The 22310-nt window shown below is 44.8% G+C and overlaps 1 protein-coding gene across 4 annotated transcripts in view; it reads left to right on the top strand.

The window, feature by feature from the left end:
• Ccdc91 (coiled-coil domain containing 91) overlaps positions 1-22310 on the top strand; it is a 180591-nt gene that overhangs the window by 108715 nt on the left and 49566 nt on the right. For all 4 annotated transcript variants that reach the window (XM_087903943.1, XM_087903944.1, XM_087903942.1 and 1 more), the window contains one exon: positions 904-1011. In XM_087903943.1, coding sequence (XP_087760069.1) covers positions 904-1011 — 108 coding nt within the window. The remainder of the gene's footprint in view (positions 1-903; positions 1012-22310) is intronic.

Genomic DNA, 22310 nt, shown 5'->3' with positions numbered 1-22310 from the left:
CCATAAGATGTGTCTGCCTTGAGTCGCTGGTCTGCCTGTGAGTAGTTTATTATAGCATAGGTTTAACAGTGGAGCGTGTGCAGAGGGGCTCTGGTGCACGTTTCGGATGTTAGAGTCTGTAAATAGCACATAGATATCATGGGAATATGGTAGACTCACACAGAGCTTAGAGCAGAAAGGGGAAAAGCTGGCAGTCCTGTGAGCATGTCCAGGAAGGGGTATGCTGGCACCAGCACTGGCTGACTGGACTTTCTGGGAGCGGTAACATCGTATGTCCCCTTCCGGGCTTCCGGAGTCCGCGCTATGCAGTTTCGTCTCACAAGCCCTGCTACCTTTTATGAATGCCGCTTTATGGCTGACTTACACATACCTAACCTCCACTCTTTCATCTTAGGGGCATGAGCATCCTGGGGGGTAGGCTTTAGTGTCTCGGTTGCTCAGAGCCACCATCTGCTTCCACTTGCCTTGTGGTCTCGAAGATCATGCTTGGCCCATGGGTACTACAGTGTGTCCAGAGGATGTGGAGTTTTGTCAGCCAGTGAAATATGTCTGGCTCCCCCCCCCCTCACTAGCTTTCATTCCCTCTTCACCCTGTGTGGTCTCTACTAAACGGAATGTCTATTTAGCAGAGAATTTATCCTCTTTATCATTTTGTATGACTTGACTTTTTTTATAAGGAGAAGGTGTGTAGAATTTGAGCCAAAACAGTGTAGTATTGGCAGCAGTAAAACCTAAAGATAGACGTTTAATGTGCCGTGTCAGTGTGTCCCACTGTCGTGCGTGTGGGTCCCGGAGTGCAGCTCGCCCTGCTTGAGGTGCCGAGCTGTCAGACACTCGCACGCCAGGGGCCAGCTCCAGCGATTGTCTGAGCCAAATAATTTTTTTTTTTTTGCTTGTTTGTAGGCACTTCTACAGTCTTCAGTTAAACAGCAGCTAGATGCCATTGAGAAACAGTATGTGTCTGCAATCGAGAAACAGGCTCACCGGTGTGAGGAGCTGCTCCACGCTCAGGTATCAGTTGACCATGCTCCCTCTGCCTCCCTTTCCCCGGAGGGCTGTCACTTCCTCATCAGCTGACTGCTCACAGGAAAAGTCCACTGGAGTGAATGGAGCTTGATTACTTTATGATAGACTTGGAGTAGGGCACAGGCCTACACTACGGGGGTTCCCCCTAATCCGTGATTACTCCGTGTTTCCATTTCTGGGTTAAAGTAAGCTTCATGAAGTCGCAGAAGCAAAGAGGTTGCTGAGTGCTTCAGAGTCTGAATGAGTGTTGTGGCAGCTGTTGTCAGTGATGTTCAGGTTGTAAAACTGCAAAATAAACAGAGAAAAAGAGAAAAACAGGATATATCTACACTAACAGGGAAGTAACCTGTCCATTCTGGAGGTTTTGGTTGTTTTGTACGAGTACTAATTTCTGTTTGAGCTTTGTTTTTAAAAGCTAAAACAATATGCTGCATTAATTAAGCCATCATTGAAGAGCATGTCCAATGGTCAGTAGTGTGTGTAAAATACTTCCTGTCATGCTTTAGAACATAAAACTTGGAAAGTGAAAATGGAAGCAGCTTTTTAAAAGTCTTATTAAATAGAATAGGAAGAAAATTAACTACAATTTAGGAAATAAAGTATAGAATTTTATGGAGATTTGTGGATAAACTAGATTCAAATAGGAATCTGTTCTGTTAGAGTTATTTTTGTCTCTGCCCTCTAAATGGTACAAATTTATAATCACCTGTAATGTCAGCCCCAGGGAATCCAACAGCTCTGGCCTCTGCAGGCACCTGTATGTAACATGATGGGCTGGCTTGTTGGGGTTTTCTGTCCCACCCAGCTCCCACAGCTGTTTAAAAGAAAATCACACAAAGCTGATTGGTCCATTAGGTCAGGCTTCTTATTAGTTCTTATAACTTATATTAACCCATTTTTCTGATCTATTTTAGCCACATGGCTCAGTACCTTTTACAGCTGGCAGATCACATCCTGCTGCTTCAGTGGTCTGGGCAGGAGTGGGAGGAATCAGCTTTCTCCTTCCCAGAATTCTCCTGTTCTCATTGCATCATCTCTACTTCCTGTATGGTTTTCCCACCTATACTTCCTGCCTGGCCAATCAGTGTTTATTTAAAACATGATTGACAGAATACAGATAATTCTCCTGTACCACTTGTACACACACACACACACACACACACACACACACACACACACACGCACACACACAGTTAAAAACAATAAAAAGAAAAATGAGAAAGAAAATCGGGGCCAGAGGATCATTTCGGGAGGCATATAGTCTCTTTGGCCTCTTGCTGTTTTAGTATAGTTTGCTCTGCTTACTAAAGGCAAAACCAAATGGCGGTTGTCTGTATTCCTGTACATTGTACTCAGAATTCTCAAATTGAGGGAATTATGTGTGCTGTGATGGGTTTGAGGGTGCCTGGAACAAACCCTGTCAGCCATGGGTTGGAGCATAGAGGACTTCCCTCATGGTATGACACCTGCCAGAGGTGACCTGTGTTCATGTTTTTCTCAATTTCTGTATAAATATCTTTTACCTAATTCAGTCCCCAAAATATTTTCTTTTAGATGTTCTGTGATTTGGGGAGTATATAAATATATTGAGGTCTATCAGTTTAAACTAATTTATGTATGTGTTGTTTGAAATAGATCAAACTGTTTTTTTTAATTTATGGATACATATCTTAGTGAGGGTTTCATTGCTGTGATGAGACCATGGCGTGACCACAGTGACTCTTATGGAGGAAAATATTTAACTGGCAGTGGCTTACAGTTCAGAGGTTTAGTCCATTGTCATCATGGCTGGAAGCATGGTGGCATGCAGCAGACATGGTGCTGGAGAGTAGCTGAGAGTTCTCTGTCTGGATCCTCAGGCAGCAGGAAAGACAAGCGAGCCACTGGGTCTGGCTTGAGCTTCTGAAACCTCAAAGCCCACCTCCAGTGACACAGTTTCTCCAACAAAGCCATGGAGTAGCCAAAGTCTACTCCAACATGGCCTCCAATAATGCTACTCCCTGTGGGCCTGTGGGGGACATTTCACTCAAACTACCCCAATACACAACTGTTCCAGTTTATTTTGCTGAAAAATGATAATCTTCCAAATCTGAATCTCCTGTATGTGTTTGTCAGAAAACAGTTACCATGTGTATGTGGACTCAACTGCCTTGCGTCTGTCGTCTTCCCAACCTGGGCAGATGCTGTGTTTTACTGGTCTTGAACCAGGAAGTACAAATCCCGCCCCATCATTCTTATAGACCAGAATTGCCTGGCTCCTTGACTGATGTCCTAGGTTTCTGAGTGACGTTGTTAAACTCTGTGAGTTTTTATAACAAAGCAGGCCGGCATGTTGATGAGGACCGAGTTAGGTTTGGTGTGATATCTTGACTGCAGTGGGTGTGCCGTGTGTGAGCAAGACTGGGCATGCCTGTGTGTGTGAGCAGGACTGGGTGTGCCCTGTGTGAACAGGACTGGGTGTGCCCGTGTGTGAGCAGGACTGGGTTTGCCCTGTGTCAGCAGGACTGGGCGTGCCCATGTGTCAGCAGGACTGGGCGTGCCTGTGTGTGTGAGCAGGACTCGGCGTGCCTGTGTGTGTGAGCAGGATTGGGCGTGCCCTGTGTGAGCAGGACTGGTCGTGCCTGTGTGTGTGAGCAGGACTGGGCGTGCCCTGTGTGAGCAGGACTGGGCGTGTCCGTGTGTGTCAACAGGACTGGGCGTGCCCATGTGTGTGAGCAGGACTGGGTGTGCCTATGTGTGTGAGCAGGACTGGGCGTGCCTGTGTGTGAGCAGGACTGGGCGTGCCCATGTGTGTGAGCAGGACTGGGCATGCCCATGTGTGAGCAGGACTGGGCATGCCCGTGTGTGTGAACAGGACTGGGTGTACCCGTGTGTGTGAGCAGGACTGGGCGTGTCCGTGTGTGTGAGCAGGACTGGGCGTGCCCATGTGTGAGCAGGATTGGTCGTGCCTGTGTGTGTGAGCAGGACTGGGCGTTTCCGTGTGTGTCAACAGGACTGGGCGTGCCCATGTGTGTGAGAAGGACTGGGTGTGCCTATGTGTGTGATCAGGACTGGGTGTGCCCGTGTGTGAGTAGAACTGGGCGTGCCCATGTGTGAGTAGGACTGGGCGTGCCATTATGTGTGAGCAGGACTGGACATGCCCATGTGTGAGCAGGACTGGGCATGCCTGTGTGTGTGAACAGGACTGGGTGTACCCGTGTGTGTGAGCAGGACTGGGTGTGCCCTGTGTGAGCAGGACTAGGGGTGTCCGTGTGTTTGAGCAGGACTGGACGTGCCCATGTGTGAGCAGGACTGGGCGTGCCTGTGTGTGTGAGCAGGACTGGGCGTGCCCGTGTCCGTGAGCAGGACTGGGCGTGCCCGTGACTGGGCGTGCCCGTGTGTGTGAGCAGGACTGGGCGTGCCTGTGTGTGTGAGCAGGACTGGGCGTGCCCGTGTATGAGTAGGACTGGGCGTGCCCATGTGTGAGCAGGACTGGGCGTGCCCGTGTGTGTGAGCAGGACTGGGCGTGCCCGTGTCCGTGAGCAGGACTGGTCGTGCCCGTGTGTGTGAGCATGAGGAGTGTACATCACTGCCTGTTCAGAGTGTTAGGTTGTTGCCCCACTTCTTCAGTGTTGAGGACCAGCACACTGGTTTCAGTTCAGGCTTTTCATTATTGGTAAGCTGTGTCACCATTCCCTTCTCCGTTTTCAGTTTTCTAGCCTGTAATAATCAAATATTGCTTCTCAGTTTTAGCAGGTTTTCTGGAAAGAACCCTGGGATTTCTGAGTATAAGTAAGACATTTTGCATCCTCCCTTTTGTCCTTGACACTGTCATGGCTGCTGTCCCATCACTGTGAGGGACCACATCCAAGGCAGCGTATGGGAGGAAGAGTTCATTTGGGCTTCGGGTTAGAGGGTTAGAGTCGGTGACGGAGGACAGCTTAGCAGCTGTGGTAACGGAGAAACTCCTCCTCTGTCTCCCAGCCCGTCCCTCTCCTGGCACACTTCCTGCAGCACAGACACACCACCTAATCCTCCCCCAGACAGTGGCACCACCCAGGGACTGCTGGCATTCAGATCACTTCGGTGACTTTCCCTCTTCATCTTGCCATCTGAAGTTCTGTGGTGTAAAGTAGAGGATGGGGGAAGGTACTACGTAGCCTTTGAGCGCGCCGCCCCAGGAATGTGCCTCTGTTCTGACCTTTGGGCATAAGTCTGGCTGTGGCTGCCCTTGGCAGCACTCTCTGTAGGCGCTTGTATTCTAGAAATAGATGGATTTTTATTAATCAATTGACTACACATATTTCCTTCAGGTAAATATATTTGTGTTTAAGCTTTACATAAAATTCCCTTATTGTCCTTTAAGTGATATGAAAATTTTGATTATGTCTCTTGTGTTCAGATATTGGTAATTGGTGTCATGCTTCATTTCCTTTGTTGGTCTGCCAGAGACTGATCAATATTTCAGAACTTCCCAAAGAATCAACTGATGGAACTTGGTTTTATTGACTTCCACTTTTTTATTTTATTATTTATTTTTTATTTCTGTGTAACTAATTTTTACTCTAAAATTTACTATTTAACTTTTCAGGTTTAGTTGGATGCCAGTTTGCACTCACTTAGGCACTCCAGGTAGGGCTCTCACTTGGTCACTATCAGTGGATCCTTGTTCAGTGCTTTGTGGACCTGCTCCGGGGGCAGGGAGTTGATTTTCAGCATCATGCTTTCCCTTTCAATTAGAATGACTTTAATTTGTCTTGTAGTTGGGTCTAGAAGTATTTTGTTTCTTTCCTAGAAATTTTGATATTTTGCAGATGTATTTATTTTATTCATTTTAAGTCTTACTCTGGTGTAGTGAGAAAACATACTTCTTGTGGTTTTGATATATTTTTAAGGTCTGTTTGATGACCCAGAATGTGTAGACTTCTTTTTTATTTTGATGTCATCATTTAAATAAGTCTTTTGGTTGTGCTGTTCAGGGCCTGAGTATTATAATTTCCTGTCTGCCTGCCTCGGCAATTGTTAGGAGGAAGACACTGAAACACTTGACTGTACTTATAGATTTGGCTCGTTTTCTGTGCTTGTCTGTCAAGTTCTAACTTTTCTAGAACTTTTGGCATACAAACAGCTGAGCCACACACATGAGAAGTCTTACTTTCTCTCCTTGTAGTTGGCCTTTTATGTTTTGACATGTCCAGCTCTTATTCTGGCAATACTGCCTGCAATGAGATATGTAAATAACCCACTTTTATTTTGGTTGTTATTAGTTGGGTATGTTTTCCTCTATATTTTTACTCTAGATGAATTTTTCTCTAATTATTTCAGATGGGTTTCTTGTAAGAAACATATAGTTGCATCTTATTATTGAACTTATAATACTTTCTGGCTTCAACTTATGTTTGAAGATTCTTAAATTATTTTTTTCTCAGTCAGTGTTAAGGCTCATTTCTTAGGGTTTAATTAAGCTCATTAAGGAATGAGCTTAAAATATTTTTAAAGTGTTTTTTTTTAAAAAAAATAAATGAGTGTTTAAAAGCATGTTATTGTTAGTAAGCACCTAGCCATGAAATAACTATAAATATATTGGTAATTTTATGTAAAATATTATTTCTGACTTGGTTTCTTATATGGTCTTTGTACATGTAAATGTATAAATATGTAAATAATACCTTTGCACATGTAAATTCTTTTAAGAAAGCTGATTGTATACTTTGTACAGATAAAAATTTGAGTTGAAGATCACTCTGTACCCAAAAAAATCTGCTTTGAAACATATGTTTTTATATGCAGTAATTCTGATGTATTTGTGAGGTGTGTTTCTTTTTTAATAAATTTAGCATACTTTAATTTTTGACATATTTTACGGTCAATAAATGGTGAATCTGGTTCCTAGTATTACATACCCAAAAAAAGCTAGTTTGATAAAATCCTCAATACATTCTTTATATAATTAACTTCAAACAGCAGCTTCTTTCCATTTCTCTTGTGAAGATGTGATGTAATCTGTCTGGAAGCACTAGCAGTTCTTGTAAATCAGCCTTACCTAGAAACTCAGCTTCCTGTGTCTTTACTCCTAGTAAAGTGTGTGCTGGATTCTAGGACTTGTACCATGTAGTTACGCTGTAACCGTGGTAACATTACAGCACAAAGCATCACTCATGAAGTTGGTGGTGTGAACAACATCTATGGTTGTGCCCAGTGCGTGATGTTTGTTTGTTAGCCGCTGGGCACTAATTAGTGTGTCCATTATGTTCTGTCATTAAAGAGTGCCCCGCCTGCTCATCAAATCCTGCACCATCTCCCGGAATACTGTGCCATCGCAGCAGGAGCTGCCCGCATCCTGTGTTTACTTCATCTTGATGACCAAGACTTACTGTGAGGTAGTTGATTGTGTGCATTGTGCCTGTCCTAATGCCACAATGACAGAATCACACAACAGTATTTTTTTTTCTCAGAACAATAGCCCTCTTATTAACAAATGTGTGAGTGTATAAATTTGGGAATTACCTTGTTTATTGGAAAGTCCTTTAGTGCTAGTTTGAATTATATAAAATCAATGAAACTAAAGATGGGACAGCTTCTCCAGTCCTTGGATGACGCTTTCTGCGTCCCGTGTGTCTGCTTTGAGATCTTCTGTCGGTGGATTAGTGTGTTTCCTATTGCTGGTCATGCAGTGCTCAAACCGGAAGTGTGTAAATGAAGACAGGTCTGTTCATCTCCAACTCTGGAGCTTCAAACATCTGTTCTTGTGGCAGAGTCCTAAAGTTATTGATAGGTCCCTTAATGGGAGAACACAGCATGTGTGTCTGGTCTCTTTCTATTCTTGTAAACAGCATTCAACCTTCCTGCTTTATCCAGTCCCTGTCAGCCCTCAAGTGTACTACCTCTGGATACCACAGTGATCCACATCCTGCCTTCTAAGACCTTACTGTGTAGAACCAAACACCAGCATGAGTTCCCGAGAGCACAAAGCATTGGCACAGATTTGACCATATTTGATATTTCTTTGGTTACTTTATGCTTTAGTGTGATTTCAGTGGTATTTCTTATTAATTTCCAATTGTCACCTTCTAGGAAACATACTTCTTTTTGTTGTTGTTAATACAGACCTTGTATTCTAAGGCACACTTTTATCTGTGAAGAAAGAAATTAAGCTGGCTTTGGAGATTGTGAGTGGTTTTCACAGTAGGAAGCCGTCATTTTGAAGTTGAGTGTTTTCTTTCTGCACGTGCCGTCCCCCCCCCCCCCCGCCTAACTCTGGGTGGTGTCTCCACAGTAGCACTGTGGAGGAGAGTCTGTCAGGAGAGTCCAGCTCCACCATGATTTTCTCCACTAAAACAGTATGTTTTCATCATCTTAGACATTTGACTTCATCTTCCTGAAAAATCAGCACCTCTCAGTGCACGTTTCCCCTTTGTGAGCCTGTCACCAAGCTTCAACTCTCCCAGCCTCTGTTACTTGTAACTGATAAGACACTGGCAGCTGCCTTGGTGCCTTTCTCCCTCCGGTTTCTTGTTTGCCTTTGAATGCCTTTTCCTTCTCCGTTTTGAATTTTGGATTACTAGGTGCTGACTGGCTAGTCTTTTTCTCCCGTGATCACTTTGGCCAACAGTAAGATACTGTCCTCACCCTCCACCAAATACAGTCCTTCAAAGGTTAGTTACATTTCTGCGTTCTTTGAAAAGTAAGTAGGTGGGCAAACAAGGCATCATTTTTTGTTACTACAATATTGGATAGTTGGTTGTTAACTGCAGTCGATGTATATACATGTGTGTGACATACATGTGAGTAAGTTTGCATGTGTGTGCATAGTTGTGTGTTTCTGTGTGCAGAGGCCCAAGGCCTATGTTGGGAATCTTCCTCTCTTGTTTTCCACCTTTTTCTTTTTCCTTTTTGAGTGTGGGGTGTTCTTTAGAGAAGGTCTCACCATGTATCCCTGGATGTCCTGGAAAGATTTTTATTGACCAGGCTGGCCTTGAACTCACAGAGATCCACCTGCCTCTGCCTCCCGAGTGCTGGGATTAACAGCGTGAACCACTGGTTCCACCTTATCCTTTGCTGCTGGGTCTCTCATTCAAACCCAGGACTCACTGTATTGGCCAATCTCATAAATCACTTTGCTCTGGGAATTCTGTGTCAGTCATTCAAAGCTGGAATACAGGAGTCCTGCTATGCCTACCCAGCCCTTATGGCACTGCTGGGGTGTGAACTAACCCCTACTGAGCCATCTCACCAGCCCAGATGGTCTTATCTTTTATTCGGCATTCATTATGTATTTACATGGCTATAATACAATTCAGGAATAGTTCAGTCTATTCTCAATTTTTACGTTAGTGTCAGGTGAGTCCCCAGCAGTTTATTACCAAGAGCCGTGTCTTTGGGGCACCCGATTCAGTGCTGCCTAGAGTTCTCTTCTTCCTTGTGCTGGACCACTGACTCTTCTGTGCTTAGGTGAATGTTGTAGCCTCCTTCTCTTGGGTCTGCTTTGTCTCTGTGCCTCTCTACTGGCTCTCTGCTGGACACACCATGCTTTGTCCTCTCCAGAGCAGCCTGCCTGTCTCCCTGGCAGATGTCGTTGTCCTTGACTCTCCTTCCACACACTCCCAGTTGGCCGTGGTGCAGGCATTGGTTCCTCAACAGGTAAGAACTTGAGGAAATAAATATTGATAAATGAGACTGAAGGAATATAAGTCAAACACCAAGGAAAAGGTAGGCCTGTATTGTGACAACTTATTTTCCTGAAGTAGATTAATTTCATGAAATCCACGTTGAGGTAACTTGTGTTCCCTGACAGCTGTAATCTCAATGATGCATCAAAGCAGATAAAAGGATACTTTGTTACTCTGTTCCTCAGACAGAATGTGTTTAGGAATTTATAACAAGTGGGATTGATACCATAGAAAAATAAATACTACTACAAAGTAGCTTTTAAATGTAGCTGTGTTGCAGATGAAATTTATGAAGGCTGAGAGAGCAGAGGAAACATGATGGGTTCAGCAGCATCTGAGCTGTGACTCAAGCAGTGGACAGGAAACTGCTGCTGTCAGAGCTCTCCTCCAGCCTCCTAGTCCAGAAAGGCATTCGCAAGCAGGGTGTGCACAGGACCCACAGGGAGACCTGGGGAGATACGGTGTGGAGAGGAGGGTGAGGTTAAAGCAAGGGTGGACATATGTAGATGTACTGAAAGAAGTGAAGGAAAACCATTGGAAAGCTAACAAGATGTCACATCCTCTCTAAAACCTACACTCAGTCAGCTGAAGGTAAGTCCTTTCCTGCCAAAAAAGTACTTGTATTGCAGTGTAGAGGACCTTTCTGAGTTCCTAGTCCTCTAGCAGGCCCTGTTAATAATATGGTTCTTTGGTGAACACCTTCCTTACTGATGAAGCCCACAAGGCTCTGCTCATCTGCCTGTGGTTGAGATGACTGTCTGAGAATGCTTCCCCACATCCGGGGCTTCTCTGTCTGCACGTATCTGTGCTCCTGGCTGCTGTGTCTTAGAGATCCATCTGTAGAGTCCACAAAGGTGGTGGAGCTTCTGTTCGAGTCTGTCACCCTCTCACCCTAGCATTGTCAAATACCCAGTGTCTGTCCTGTGGCCTGCTTGTTTATCTGAGTGGAGAATGACTTCCATTGCAGACCGCTGGACTCACACAGGAGGGTGGAAGGTCTAGCTCCCATTCCCACTGCTTTATCTAACTCAGGGCCTCACTTACGTGGGCAAAATGGGATGAAACTGTTGGTGTCAGAATTCTGACTTTTAGAACATTAATAGCAAGTATCACTGACTCATTTTTTCTTCATTTTCTGTACAATGGTTATAAACAGCAGCTTTGGGTAAGTTCCGCTGTTGTTTTTGTCCGTTTTTAGCTGTCAGGACCACTTGAGTCTCATTCTCATAAAATAGACAGATAAAGCGTGCCCCAAGACCATTTATCTGCCAGGAAAAACACATTTTATTACCTGCTAATTATTGTCCCAAATGTATACATAGGGATATGTGAGCTGATTGCGGCTAGCCAGAAGACTGTTTTCCCTACCGCGCACTTCACCTTGCTTTATTCTCTGCATACAGTAAATTTAAGAAATTTAAGAAATCATCATTTTAAAGTGAAGCCTTCTCCACTAATGAGACACTTGTTCCCATTTCTCTTGAATGCAGTCTTTGGGAGAGATGAGTTGCCGTCCTCCTAAAAACAAACTGTGAAGAGAAGTCAGGGTCTTGTTATGAAGAAAGCCCGGACACAGTACCGTTCTCTGTGCTCACGTCAGGAGAGGACACAGAGGACGAACTTCTGCCTAGCCCTCTGGGAGTTTCTCCACTGTGGAGTCTCTCTATGAAAAGATGGATTCCTCTTGACAGTGAATTTCTTCAGAGAGAACAGCATCAGGAATATCTAGGGAGCTTTTGTCAGAGAACTGACAGGAAAACAGGAACCGTGACCTGCAGTCCTTAGGTGATCTGAAGAATGGCCTCAGTGCCTGCATCTACTCATAGACGAGACCCTTCTTCAATTCCCAAAGGAGCATTGTTCAAGCTGGTCCCTGTAATGATTATTATAGATGTTTTATGGCACTATTCCTAGGGAAATGTAAACAGATAATCTGCTTGCTCCAGATTGCGAACCAATGACAGACCACAACATGGATACCACCCAATTCCAGTCGGTCAGCCAGTGACCCCTATATATAACCAGCTAGGGTTATTTATGGGAATATGGGTAAGGGGTTACAGGAGCAGAAGTGACTCAGACAGATGCATCACTAAAGCCCACCCAGCATGTGTGACAGCTCACAGACAGCTGAAACCTGGACCACATCGCACAACTTAGAGGCAGCTCAGCAGGTTGGAGACTGCCTCCTTCAGGCAGCTGAGGTGACCTGAGCATCTTCAGGCTCGTCTGACCTCTCCCTTGGCCAGCTTTACTGTTTGTGTAGGAAAGGGCTTAGTGCACCATCGGGTCAGTTTCAGGACTGACTGAAGCTTTTTAGTTGTGTACTTGGTGAGCCTACGAACTGCCATGAAGGATGGACTCTTTCATCTCCCTTTAGGGCATCCTGTATCTAAGGAGGTTTCCTCCAAGATGAAAGGTTTTACAAGGTGGAAGGATTTATCCCAGAGAAAATAATTGTACAATACTAGAATGATTACATGGTAAGCTATAAAAGAAGGTTCGAAACTGTAACTGAAATTGCTTTCCTAAGGAAATATACCTTGGCTGATCTGAACCTTTTGAGGGATAGAGCTGGGCTCATCCGCCTGGAAAATGGGCATATTTGTACTGCAGTCCGCTCTTCCACAAAACCCTGAGGACAGAAACAGAGTGTTTGAGGAGCCGGAGTTAAAGGAGCAGCTGGCCACTAGCCACCGAAAGACTCGTGTGGATGGGTGTCAGCTGGAGTGGGGTCTACAGTGAAATCCGTGGGCGTTGTCCTCATTCTGCTCAGTGGTTGGGGAAGAGAAGGCCCATTTCTGCATTGCATTTAGCACGTTGGAAATCTTTAAAACAGCAGCATACCAGCACTGCGTCTGAAGTGTGATTCAGGGACATGAGTATTGGGGTCTAACACTAAAAGCTTCTGCATCAGTCGAGGGTTAGGAGGCAGACTCAGCCGTGCTGTGTGCATTTAATGTTTTGGCTTTAAATGTCAAGTCTTAAGAGTTAAAAACACTAATTTAGTTTGAGGCTCCTGTAATATTAGTTTAGTTCTTAACAAATCCTAGAGGTGCCAGACTCAATCATGTCATAGTCAGATTGCAGCGTCTTTCGAGGATGGCGAGTACGGAGCTAGAGGAATGAGTCTGTGTTAGTGTGGAGAACAGTTGGTGGTGCTGAAACACACTGCCCGTTTGGAAGCTTATGTAGGAAAAAGGCGTTAGGTTATTCTAGAATTAGAGTTAAACATGCTGAAACTGGGAGAGAGAGACATTTCCACTCAACATGGGAATACCAAGTTGTCTCGGGTGACCCTCCTATCACATTGAGAGACATTGGCCATATTTTCCTAAAAAATTAAAAAAAAAATAGCGATCTCACATCCCCCAACCTAGTGTAGAGAAAGTGGGTGACAGTTCCCTAGAGGCAGCAGCCTCCGCTCTCTGGAGGAACTACGGTGACCACACTGATGGTACGTTGTTGCCTGGGTCTCTAACATGGTGAGTGATGAGATGATAATGGTGGTGATGATGATGATGATAATGGTGATGGTGGTGATGGAGATGATAATGGTGACGATGATATTGAAGATAATGATGGTGATGGTGGTGATGATAATGGTGATGATGATGATGGTGGGGATGATAATGGTGATGATGATGGTGAAGATGATGATGGTGGTGATGATGGTGATGGTGGTGATGATGGTGATGGTGGTGGTGGTGATGATGGTGATGATGGTGGTGATGGTGATGGTGGTGGTGATGATGGTGGTAATTATGGTAATGATGGTGGTGGTGATGATGATGGTGGTGATGATGATGATGGTGGTGATGATGATGATGATGGTTATGTTGGTGGTGATGATGGTGATGATGATTTCTATGGTTCTAGAAGTTGCTTTTGATTTTTACCCATTGTGTCTTGCTTGGTGGATATCTGGGGTCCTCAGTGTCACCACAGGACACCATTGCTCCTGAGTGAGAGCATTGCTGTTCTCCTGGGCAACTTAGCACTTCCCACTCCATGAAAGACAGAGCAACAGACATGGTGTGTGGTGGTGGTCATTCTCTCCTCTGCTCCTCTGCTGGGAGTATTTTTTTTTTGATGATCTTGCTGTTTTTACATTAACAATGTAGGAAAATCCCAGGACTTTGTATAAACCAGTGTCTCCTCAGGAGACTGTATTTATTGGAGTGCTCCTGTGTGTGAAATTAATACTTGAAGAAATTTGTTGTGAAGTGCTTATTAGCTTTCAGCAGGAAAGCACCAAAAGTAAATTGTAGAAAGACTGTAATGGCTGTTGAGCTTGGAAGTTGTCTCGGGAGGAGGTTTCTTATCCATGGAGTCTCCCTTTCTCTGTCTGCAGGTCCTTGTTGATCACTGTCACGATGATGAGGCAGGGGGAAAGTCCACATTAATGGATTCCCTGCCAACAAGGGATTAGAGTTGGTTGCTATGTTTGGTACCATGTAGTCCAGAATTCATAAGGTTATGTTAAGATGAAGCCTTGTTTTATTATTTGGGCCCTCGATTTAAAGCAAGAATTGATCACTGTACACATGGCTTCTCTGAACCAAGCGTTCACTGCTCATCATTGAAGCCTTTGTCTCTGCATGGAGACATAGCAGTCATTAGGTATGATTATCTGAATATGCATGGGTCTGCATACACCTTAACTGGAAGAGAAGCTATAACATTTTGATGTATCAACAAAGGAACAAATTAATAGGTTAAGTTCAAATTGTAGAATTATCAAAATTACATGTGTTCTGTCCAGAAAAGGGTGTGTTCAAAGCATTTTGCGGCACTAACTCATTTAAAATTCATATTTATGTGTTGCTGGAGTAAAACAAATACACTGGACAACCGAGAACACACCTCCATGACACATTTACAGTTCTGCCCAAGAAAGTAACACCATCAACTCTCCTCCAAGTGAAGAAGGATGTGGAATAACAGAAACGTCTAGAATACCGCGTTTCCATCTGTGCCCACACAGCTTTCTCTGTTTACTCCTTTGTCGGAGCTTCCTGGAGCCCGCCTGGGGGCTGGGATCATCTCCTGAGCTTACAGGAACCAGGGATTCTGTGACTCTAAAGCAAGGTTGGCATAAAAAGTTAAATTTCCAAAGATCAATCATCACAGAATGGTCTTGCAGTCATTTGTCCAAATTCATAAGACAAAACCACTGGGATAATTTAACCCAGGACTTGACAGAGTCACTGTTCGCCACCACCTTGTCAGATAGGAATCGGAATGGCACATTATTCTGATGCGTATACCCCAGCCAGGTTTGGCACTATCTATCGGCTTTATAACTAAAGTGTTCTGTTCGTTCTGCTCTCTGTGATGGTTTTCCCTCAGGCGCTGCTTATGAGCAGTATTACATCTCTTCCCCGCTCTCCCCTGTCTGTCTCTCCATCTCTCTCCCCCTGTCTGTGTCTCCCCCTCTCTCTATGTTCCTGCCCAAGCTTATAGATGTTTGTGTATGTCAGATGTTTAATTCTCCACTCTAGCTTCTCTCCTCCTGCTGGGGAACAGTTTTTAAATGTCCACTCTGTTTGTCCTTATTTGAATACGTAATTCGCAGTGTGTTTTATTATATTTTTATTTCACAAAAATGGTATGTGTAGAACTATTTTCTACTAGACTACCCTGAAAGCCACTGAAGCCTGTTTTTTAAAATCCTGTGTGTTCCTGTGTGTGAATGAGCACTGTCTCCTTACCATCATCTGCTGCCTAGTAAATTTCATATACTTGAGTCTGAGCTATGGTTGCCTGTGTTCCCTGACTTCCCTATAGTGTAACAGACATCCACGTAGTTCCCTTAGCCTCTCACGAAGCTTACGTGTCTGTATGGTGACAGGCTAAGTTAGAAGATAGAACACTGTCTGCCATTGGCCCCTTGGTCTCTCCACAGTCTTTTTATTACCTGCCATCCCTTCTGTAGGAGACTGCAGGTGCTGGACGCTAGATGAGGGCTGCTGACTCATTCTGACAAAGTTCAGTCCTACACCATCAGTTGCCCCAACACTGACCATGATCCAGTGGCCCGTATCTCATTCTGTTCACACCTCATTTTCCACTTGAATTCATCGTGTCTGTTGACTTTGGGGTTGAGCCTTCAGTAGATTTGCGTTTTAGTAGCACTTTCCGCATTGAAGCCTAATTTTTCCTCGCCATTTTCAAGCGTTCTTTCTGAATAAGACATACGAATCACTGTTAGTTTTACTTCTGTTCGGTCATCCCCAGAAGGTCATTTCGTCAGCAGCTGGGCCTGATGCCCTCTGCTCCTCAGACTTCCCAGCCTCTCAGTGCTTTGCTTGATGTGTCAACAAAAGAGCAAATTAATAGATTAAGTTCAGATTATAAAATTATCAGAATCACATGCGTTCTATCAAAAAATGACATGTTGTTGTCTTATATATTTTCACAAAGCAATTTGGTGCATTAACTCATTTAATACTTTTATTAACATATTACTTGTTACAAATTTCAAATTATTATGACTTGATTGCTGAATTATTAGCAGTTTCACACCATAAGTTGCTTTCAAACATCAAAACTTGTCTTGAATAGCACTTCTGAAGTCCAGACTTACATTGGTGCCACAGTGGTTTGGAGTGAGGCAGAAATGGAGATTTCTAGAACGCTCCCAGACAGACTGTGATGACTGTTGGTACAGTCTGCACTGCCTCAGACCTGACTGGTGTGACTCTGTGTGAGGAGCAGGCTGTGTGTTCCTGAGGCCATCGCTCAGTTCTTCCTGTTCATAACTGTCTCACCGTGTGTCCTTAGACTTCATCAAAATTTTTATTAGAACAATTATAAAATACATTTTTCTTTTCTTTTTATTGTAGTAAAGAAAATATTGTGATTGAAATCCCCCCATTTTATAACTAATGCATATTTCTTATGTGTAGAAGAGAAAGAGACCGTAGGTTTTGTTGATGTTTTTGATTCTGTAAAGTCAGGGGCCTTACACTAGGCTCTGCTCTCACACTGAGTTATACCTCTGTCCCAAGGTTAGTTTCTGTTTTCTCCCTCTGTATGAACATATGATCTTTTAAGGATCAAGAGGGTTGAAGATACTCAACAACACTAATGTGTTAAAGCTAATAAAGACATGAAGACAAAGATGTGTCCACCCATCCTGGGACAGTCTTAACACAGTCTGTACATTCTGACCGTTTCAAAGAATAGCTTACGCTTCATTTCATCTCCTCCCTTCCTGAGCTCAGGACTGTCAGCTCAGTACTGAGGAACAGGGAGGCTGGTGTGTGGATCTTTTTCTCGGTCATCTAACTTCTGTCCCGTTGTGTACCTCTGACCTGGTTGTTCCCTGAGGCAGTCATTTAGTGCGTTACTGGTCTGTGTAAACCTTAGCCACAGCTGTGTCCCAGGGTGGCCTGGGTGGCGATGTCCCCTCGGGAGTCTAACGGACCAGCTGATTACAGACGCCCCCTGTAAGGCCCTTGAAGCCTTGGTTGTGCTAGGGACTCATTTAGTTCATTCCCCACTGTTTCTGCGCAGGGTTTAGGTGGGCACTGGCCTTCCTTTCCTTTCATTTTGATTCATGAAAAGCTGGTTGTTTATTATTTTTTCAATCAAGAATTAACCTAGTTCTCACTTTTCTTGGGTTATTTTGGCAGTCACGTTGATATGTTAAAGCTCATCCACAAACTTGTCTATATGATATGTGGCCAATTTACTCTCAGAGCTGTCAGTGCAGCGTGCCCTGTACTTTAAGATATGGGATGTTCTGGATTTCTAAGAAGCAAGTATGCCATTGAATTAGCTGTAAATGAATTATATAAGTGGTGATCCTATTTCATCTGGTGTCAGGACTTCCAACTGGTAGGAAGTACAAGGAATAGGAACCGCAGTCTGCAATCCCAAAACTGCAGATGCCGGAGCAGGAAGGCTGCAGGGTCCAGGCCATTTAGAGCTACGTAGGGGGTTCAGGAGCTTGAGCTATGTAACTAAGCCCTGTCAGGAATGAACTAAAAAGCAAAAGCTTTTTATACCTCTTAAGTATACTTTAGTTGTGTGGTTTAATGAAAGTAAGGCACTCCTAAAGAGTAAGTTGATGGCTTTAAGAAAGATTACATTAGACTTAGAGTGGGGGAAGGCGACAGTTACGAGTGCTTACACTTTATAAAAAGAATGTATGTCTATAATTAAATGTTCATCTAGCTTCATCTTAAAAACAGCATTAATATTGTGCTATAGTATTGTATAAGATAATAGCCCCTATCATGGAGGATTCATGCTGCTTTGTCAAGATCGTTCTCAGGATGTCCTCCTGTAATTTACTGAAAACAGTCTCTTAGAGAGCCCAGGAAGAGCGGGTGAGGTTCTGAGAGAGGGAGCCTTGCTTGACATATGTGCAGTCATGTCAAGGGCTCCAGCATCTCAGACCTACGGAACTGGCAAAGACTTCTGGTCTGAGTGTGAACATTGACTAGTGTGTGCAGAGACAGCCCTGCAGTTCCCTCCTGGATGATGCAGTGTGCAGAGATAGTACCTGCGGTTCCCTCCTGGATGATGCAGTGTGCAGAGATAGTACCTGCGGTTCCCTCCTGGATGATGCAGTGTGCAGAGATAGTACCTGCGGTTCCCTCCTGGATGATGCAGTGTGCAGAGATAGTACCTGCGGTTCCCTCCTGGATGATGCAGTGTGCAGAGATAGTACCTGCGGTTCCCTCCTGGATGATGCAGTGTGCAGAGATAGTACCTGTGGTTCCCTCCTGGATGATGCAGTGTGCAGAGATAGTACCTGCGGTTCCCTCCTGGATGATGCAGTGTGCAGAGACTAGAACCTGTGGTTCCCTCCTGGATGATGCAGTGTGCAGAGATAATACCTGAGGTTTCCTCCTGGATGATGGGCCTGAAACCACCCCATACTGAGATCTCCCAGGAAGGCAGAGGCTAGCCAGCCCTCCCCATGCTGCTTATAATAAATGTGGAGTTGTGTCATGGTGGGTGCTCTTCCGTCAGCTTGACACAGCCTACCCAACCCCGGCTTTCCTGTCTCGTGTCTGGGTGTCTCTTTTTCTCCCTATTACATTGCCCCCATCAGTTCTCCAGGACCAAGCTGTGCAGGATGTGCCAAAGTCCTGAAGGAGTTCATAGTCTAGAACTGAACTTTTGTTTCCAGTACCCCTCGTGCATGTATGTCTGTATGCATGCATGTGTATATATATATAGTGTGTGTGTATACGTTCTACTAAATTTTCTATGTTGTGTGCAGATGTGTTTCTCTATACATGTGTATTTTAGAAAGAAAACTCAGAATCATGAGGTGACCAACCTGCCAAGAAGAGCGTATGTGGCATGATTATTGTCTTACTTCTACTCCTATGTTGGGTATTTATGTGTGTTTGTAGACATGTTTACCTTGTCGCAAATCCCTCCCTCCGCAAAGAACAACCACCCTCAATAATATTTTTAAAAATGAATAGAATGTTTTTATCGGTCTTTGTTCATAACTGACTCATAATAATGTCTGTGAATATATACATGCATAAATCCCATATGTACAACACTGAATTTTGACACGTCATAACTGCTTCCTGTTACTGACAGCTCATGTTAGCTTAGAAAGTATGTATTTCTCAGCTATTCATGGTATGCGTCTGTTAGTCCAGCCCGCTGCGGCCAGGTCGTGTCAGAGACCAACGTTTCACAGCCTGGTCAATGTTGGAGAGAGTGATGGATTGATTAGTAATTACGTGAAACCCGTGGCTACGGTAAGGAGTTTTTAGTCAGCCTCCCATCTGGTCCTCTCCGTCTTGCCCTGCTCTCACAGAGCCGTGTTGTCAGGGGAGCGTCCACATCCACAGTTGTGCTGTGCTCCGGCTGTCATGGGTCCAGTGGTGCCCCCCTCCCCACTGAGCTGCTCTTTTCTTCTCGTGACTGTTTCTAGGTCACAGAAACTGCAGAGTTCCCATCTGCTGGTGCTTCCACTTGCCCCAGCTTCCGACATAGTCCGCTTTCCCAGTGCCAACACCTTTGGTACGGCCCATGAACCATCCCAGTGCCGCACAAAGTGTATCGTTCCCCTCAGAGTTTACTCATGAAAACGCACATCGCAGAGTGTCCATAGATGTCTAATGGCCTGAATCCAGCCCTGCCCAGCTCTGAGACACCTCTTCTAGTCTTCCCTGGGGGTAGGACAGAGCTTAGCTTCTGTCTCTTAGCCGAAAAGCTCAGCATCGGACACACCTCCTTGCCACTGCTGTTTATTTTTCATAAAGCCCTTGGCTTAAACACTCCAGGGTTTGTTTATCTGTTCTACACCCAAGGGCATTTTGGATACTTGTAAATTTTAGTGATTGGGTACAGCGCTGCACACACCTGTGTTCAGATCTTTGCGTGGACTTGGTTTTCATCTCCCTGAGGTCAGCCCTCTGGAAGCTTGATTGACAGGCTTACGAGGGGGCCATGTTTAGCTTTGGAAGGTGTTACCAGACACACTGCCACAGTGCTTGCGCTATTTTGCACATTCTGTCTGCCTTTAAAGCCTTCGTTTCTCAACTGACTTAAAAAGTCTTAATCTAGCTGGTTTAGGGATATTGCTATGTAAGATATGAGAGTGGGGGTTTGTAAGATGAGCGTGAGACGTGAGGGCCAGCTGCCAGTTGGGTTCTGGTGATGCCTTCCTGGAGTTAGAATCACAAGCTCTTTGCGCCCCTCAAAGTGTGGAGTAAAACCTCGACAGCAGTGTCTGTCCGTCCCACCTCCCCGACTGCCATAGGGGATGGTAATGTCTTCCAAAATGCATGTTACAAGATAATTCTTAGCAAGACAGTGCTGAGAACAGGGCCTGGGGGAGCCGGCTGGGCTTTTGTGCTTCAGTTCAGCTCCTAGACAGTGAGAGCACAGCCTTGAAGGCATTACTGTGAGACCAGGCTGGCCGCTCCCTCTACAGACTACCGAGGATGACCTATTAACCTCCATGTTCTGGGGTGTTTGTCACAATCATAAGCAGGTTACTGCTAAGACGCAAGGTACTGTCTGTTGGGCTTGGTGCATACAGGAGTCGTTTCTCAAGCCGCTGGTCACTGCCATGAGAGTTTAGGTGGCTGGATAGGGGTGAGGTGAGTTTTCAAGAGCTGTTTCACTTAGAAGTTGTTGAGATAGAAAACTGCTTAAACTCTGAAGTGTGTCGAATCCTTTGATTTTAATAAAACAACTGCCTTGAGATGGAAGCCTGCTGCGGAAGTGCTGTCTGGTCTCTACGCTGCTGGTCTCCTGGTGCATGCTTCATTTCGTCACTCTGGAAAGTCAAAAAGCCTGTTTAAATCAGAGCCATGTGTTCACTGATGCTTTCCTGCACTTGCTGTGAATATGACTGTTTGTGGAAGTAAATCTGCTAGTGGATTATTTGGTGTGTGCAGAGTCAGGGACAGTTGTACAGTATGTGTGCCACCCCACCCCAAACACGGAGGAACAGTAGGAGGTTGCAGATGTGTGAAGGTAACTGTAGGCCACTGTATCTCCAGGGATCCTTTTCCCTCGGGATGAGTTTTCAGGGGGTGAGGCATCCTGTTCCAGGTGCCTTTCGTGTTGGTTGCCTTTCAAAAGATTGCTTTTGACACCCTTGCACCCAGCTTCTACTCTGTACATTAGAACTTATTTCTCCAGTTGCATAATTTTATAGCTCTTTTATTTTTATATTTTCATGTAAAATACATATAAATTTTTTATTAAACTTGCACTGCAGTTTTAAAAAGCTATATAGTATCTTAAATAAGCAAAATGTAACAAACCCCTCTTGGATGAGATTTGCTGGGATAGTTGCAGTTAATTTTCATAATGTCTTTTATAGGGCTGTAAAGCCAAGTCCTGTTAACCAGAGCAATTGGGGAAAGCCATCCACATCACCCATTACAGTGAGAAGCAATAGAGTCAATCCTTAACCACGCTGCTGGGTCTGTGGTGTTGCCCGCACAGCCCCGGGCCTGCCCTGCAGACAGACAGACATCCTGGGCCTGCACAGCCCCAGGCCTGCACTTCAGACAGACAGACATCCTGGGTTTGTACAGCCCCCTACCTGCACTGCAGACAGACATCCTGGGTTTGTACAGCCCCGGGCCTGCACTGCAGACAGACAGACATCCTGGGTTTGTACAGCCCCCTACCTGCACTGCAGACAGACATCCTGGGTTTGTACAGCCCCGGGCCTGCACTGCAGACAGACAGACATCCTGGGTTTGTACAGCCCCCTGCCTGCACTGCAGACAGACATCCTGGGACGCTGCTGTAGTTCAAAGCTCTACTGATAACTTAATTCAGCCTAGTTTTGAACATTACCTTGAGCCAGGTTGTAGAAATTTGTAAGAGAAATAGAGGTGTGTTTTTAAGACCCTTTGTGACTGCTTAATCCACAGTAGAATGGGTAAAGTCACTGTGTATTTATACGAAAGAATTCTACTTAGCCATGAAAATGAATCAGTTAGTGAGGCAGTACCCAGCGTTGTAGGGAGGGCTTTCTTCAGGTGGGGCTTTGTGCAGCATTTCACGTTCCAATTGATTGGTCAGTGTGGCATCATTTGTAAGCCGGAGCTTGAGCCATGTGCCTTGCTGAGCTAGAGAGTGCCAGGATCTCTAGGATGACTGCAGGCTTGCCAGTTCTGTTTTCCT

Source organism: Myodes glareolus, chromosome 3 (assembly GCF_982192425.1).
Source record: "Myodes glareolus chromosome 3, mMyoGla1.1, whole genome shotgun sequence".
NCBI lineage: Eukaryota > Metazoa > Chordata > Mammalia > Rodentia > Cricetidae > Myodes > Myodes glareolus.
Note: the sequence above shows the minus strand (reverse complement) of the source record. Positions and strands in the feature narration are given on the sequence as shown.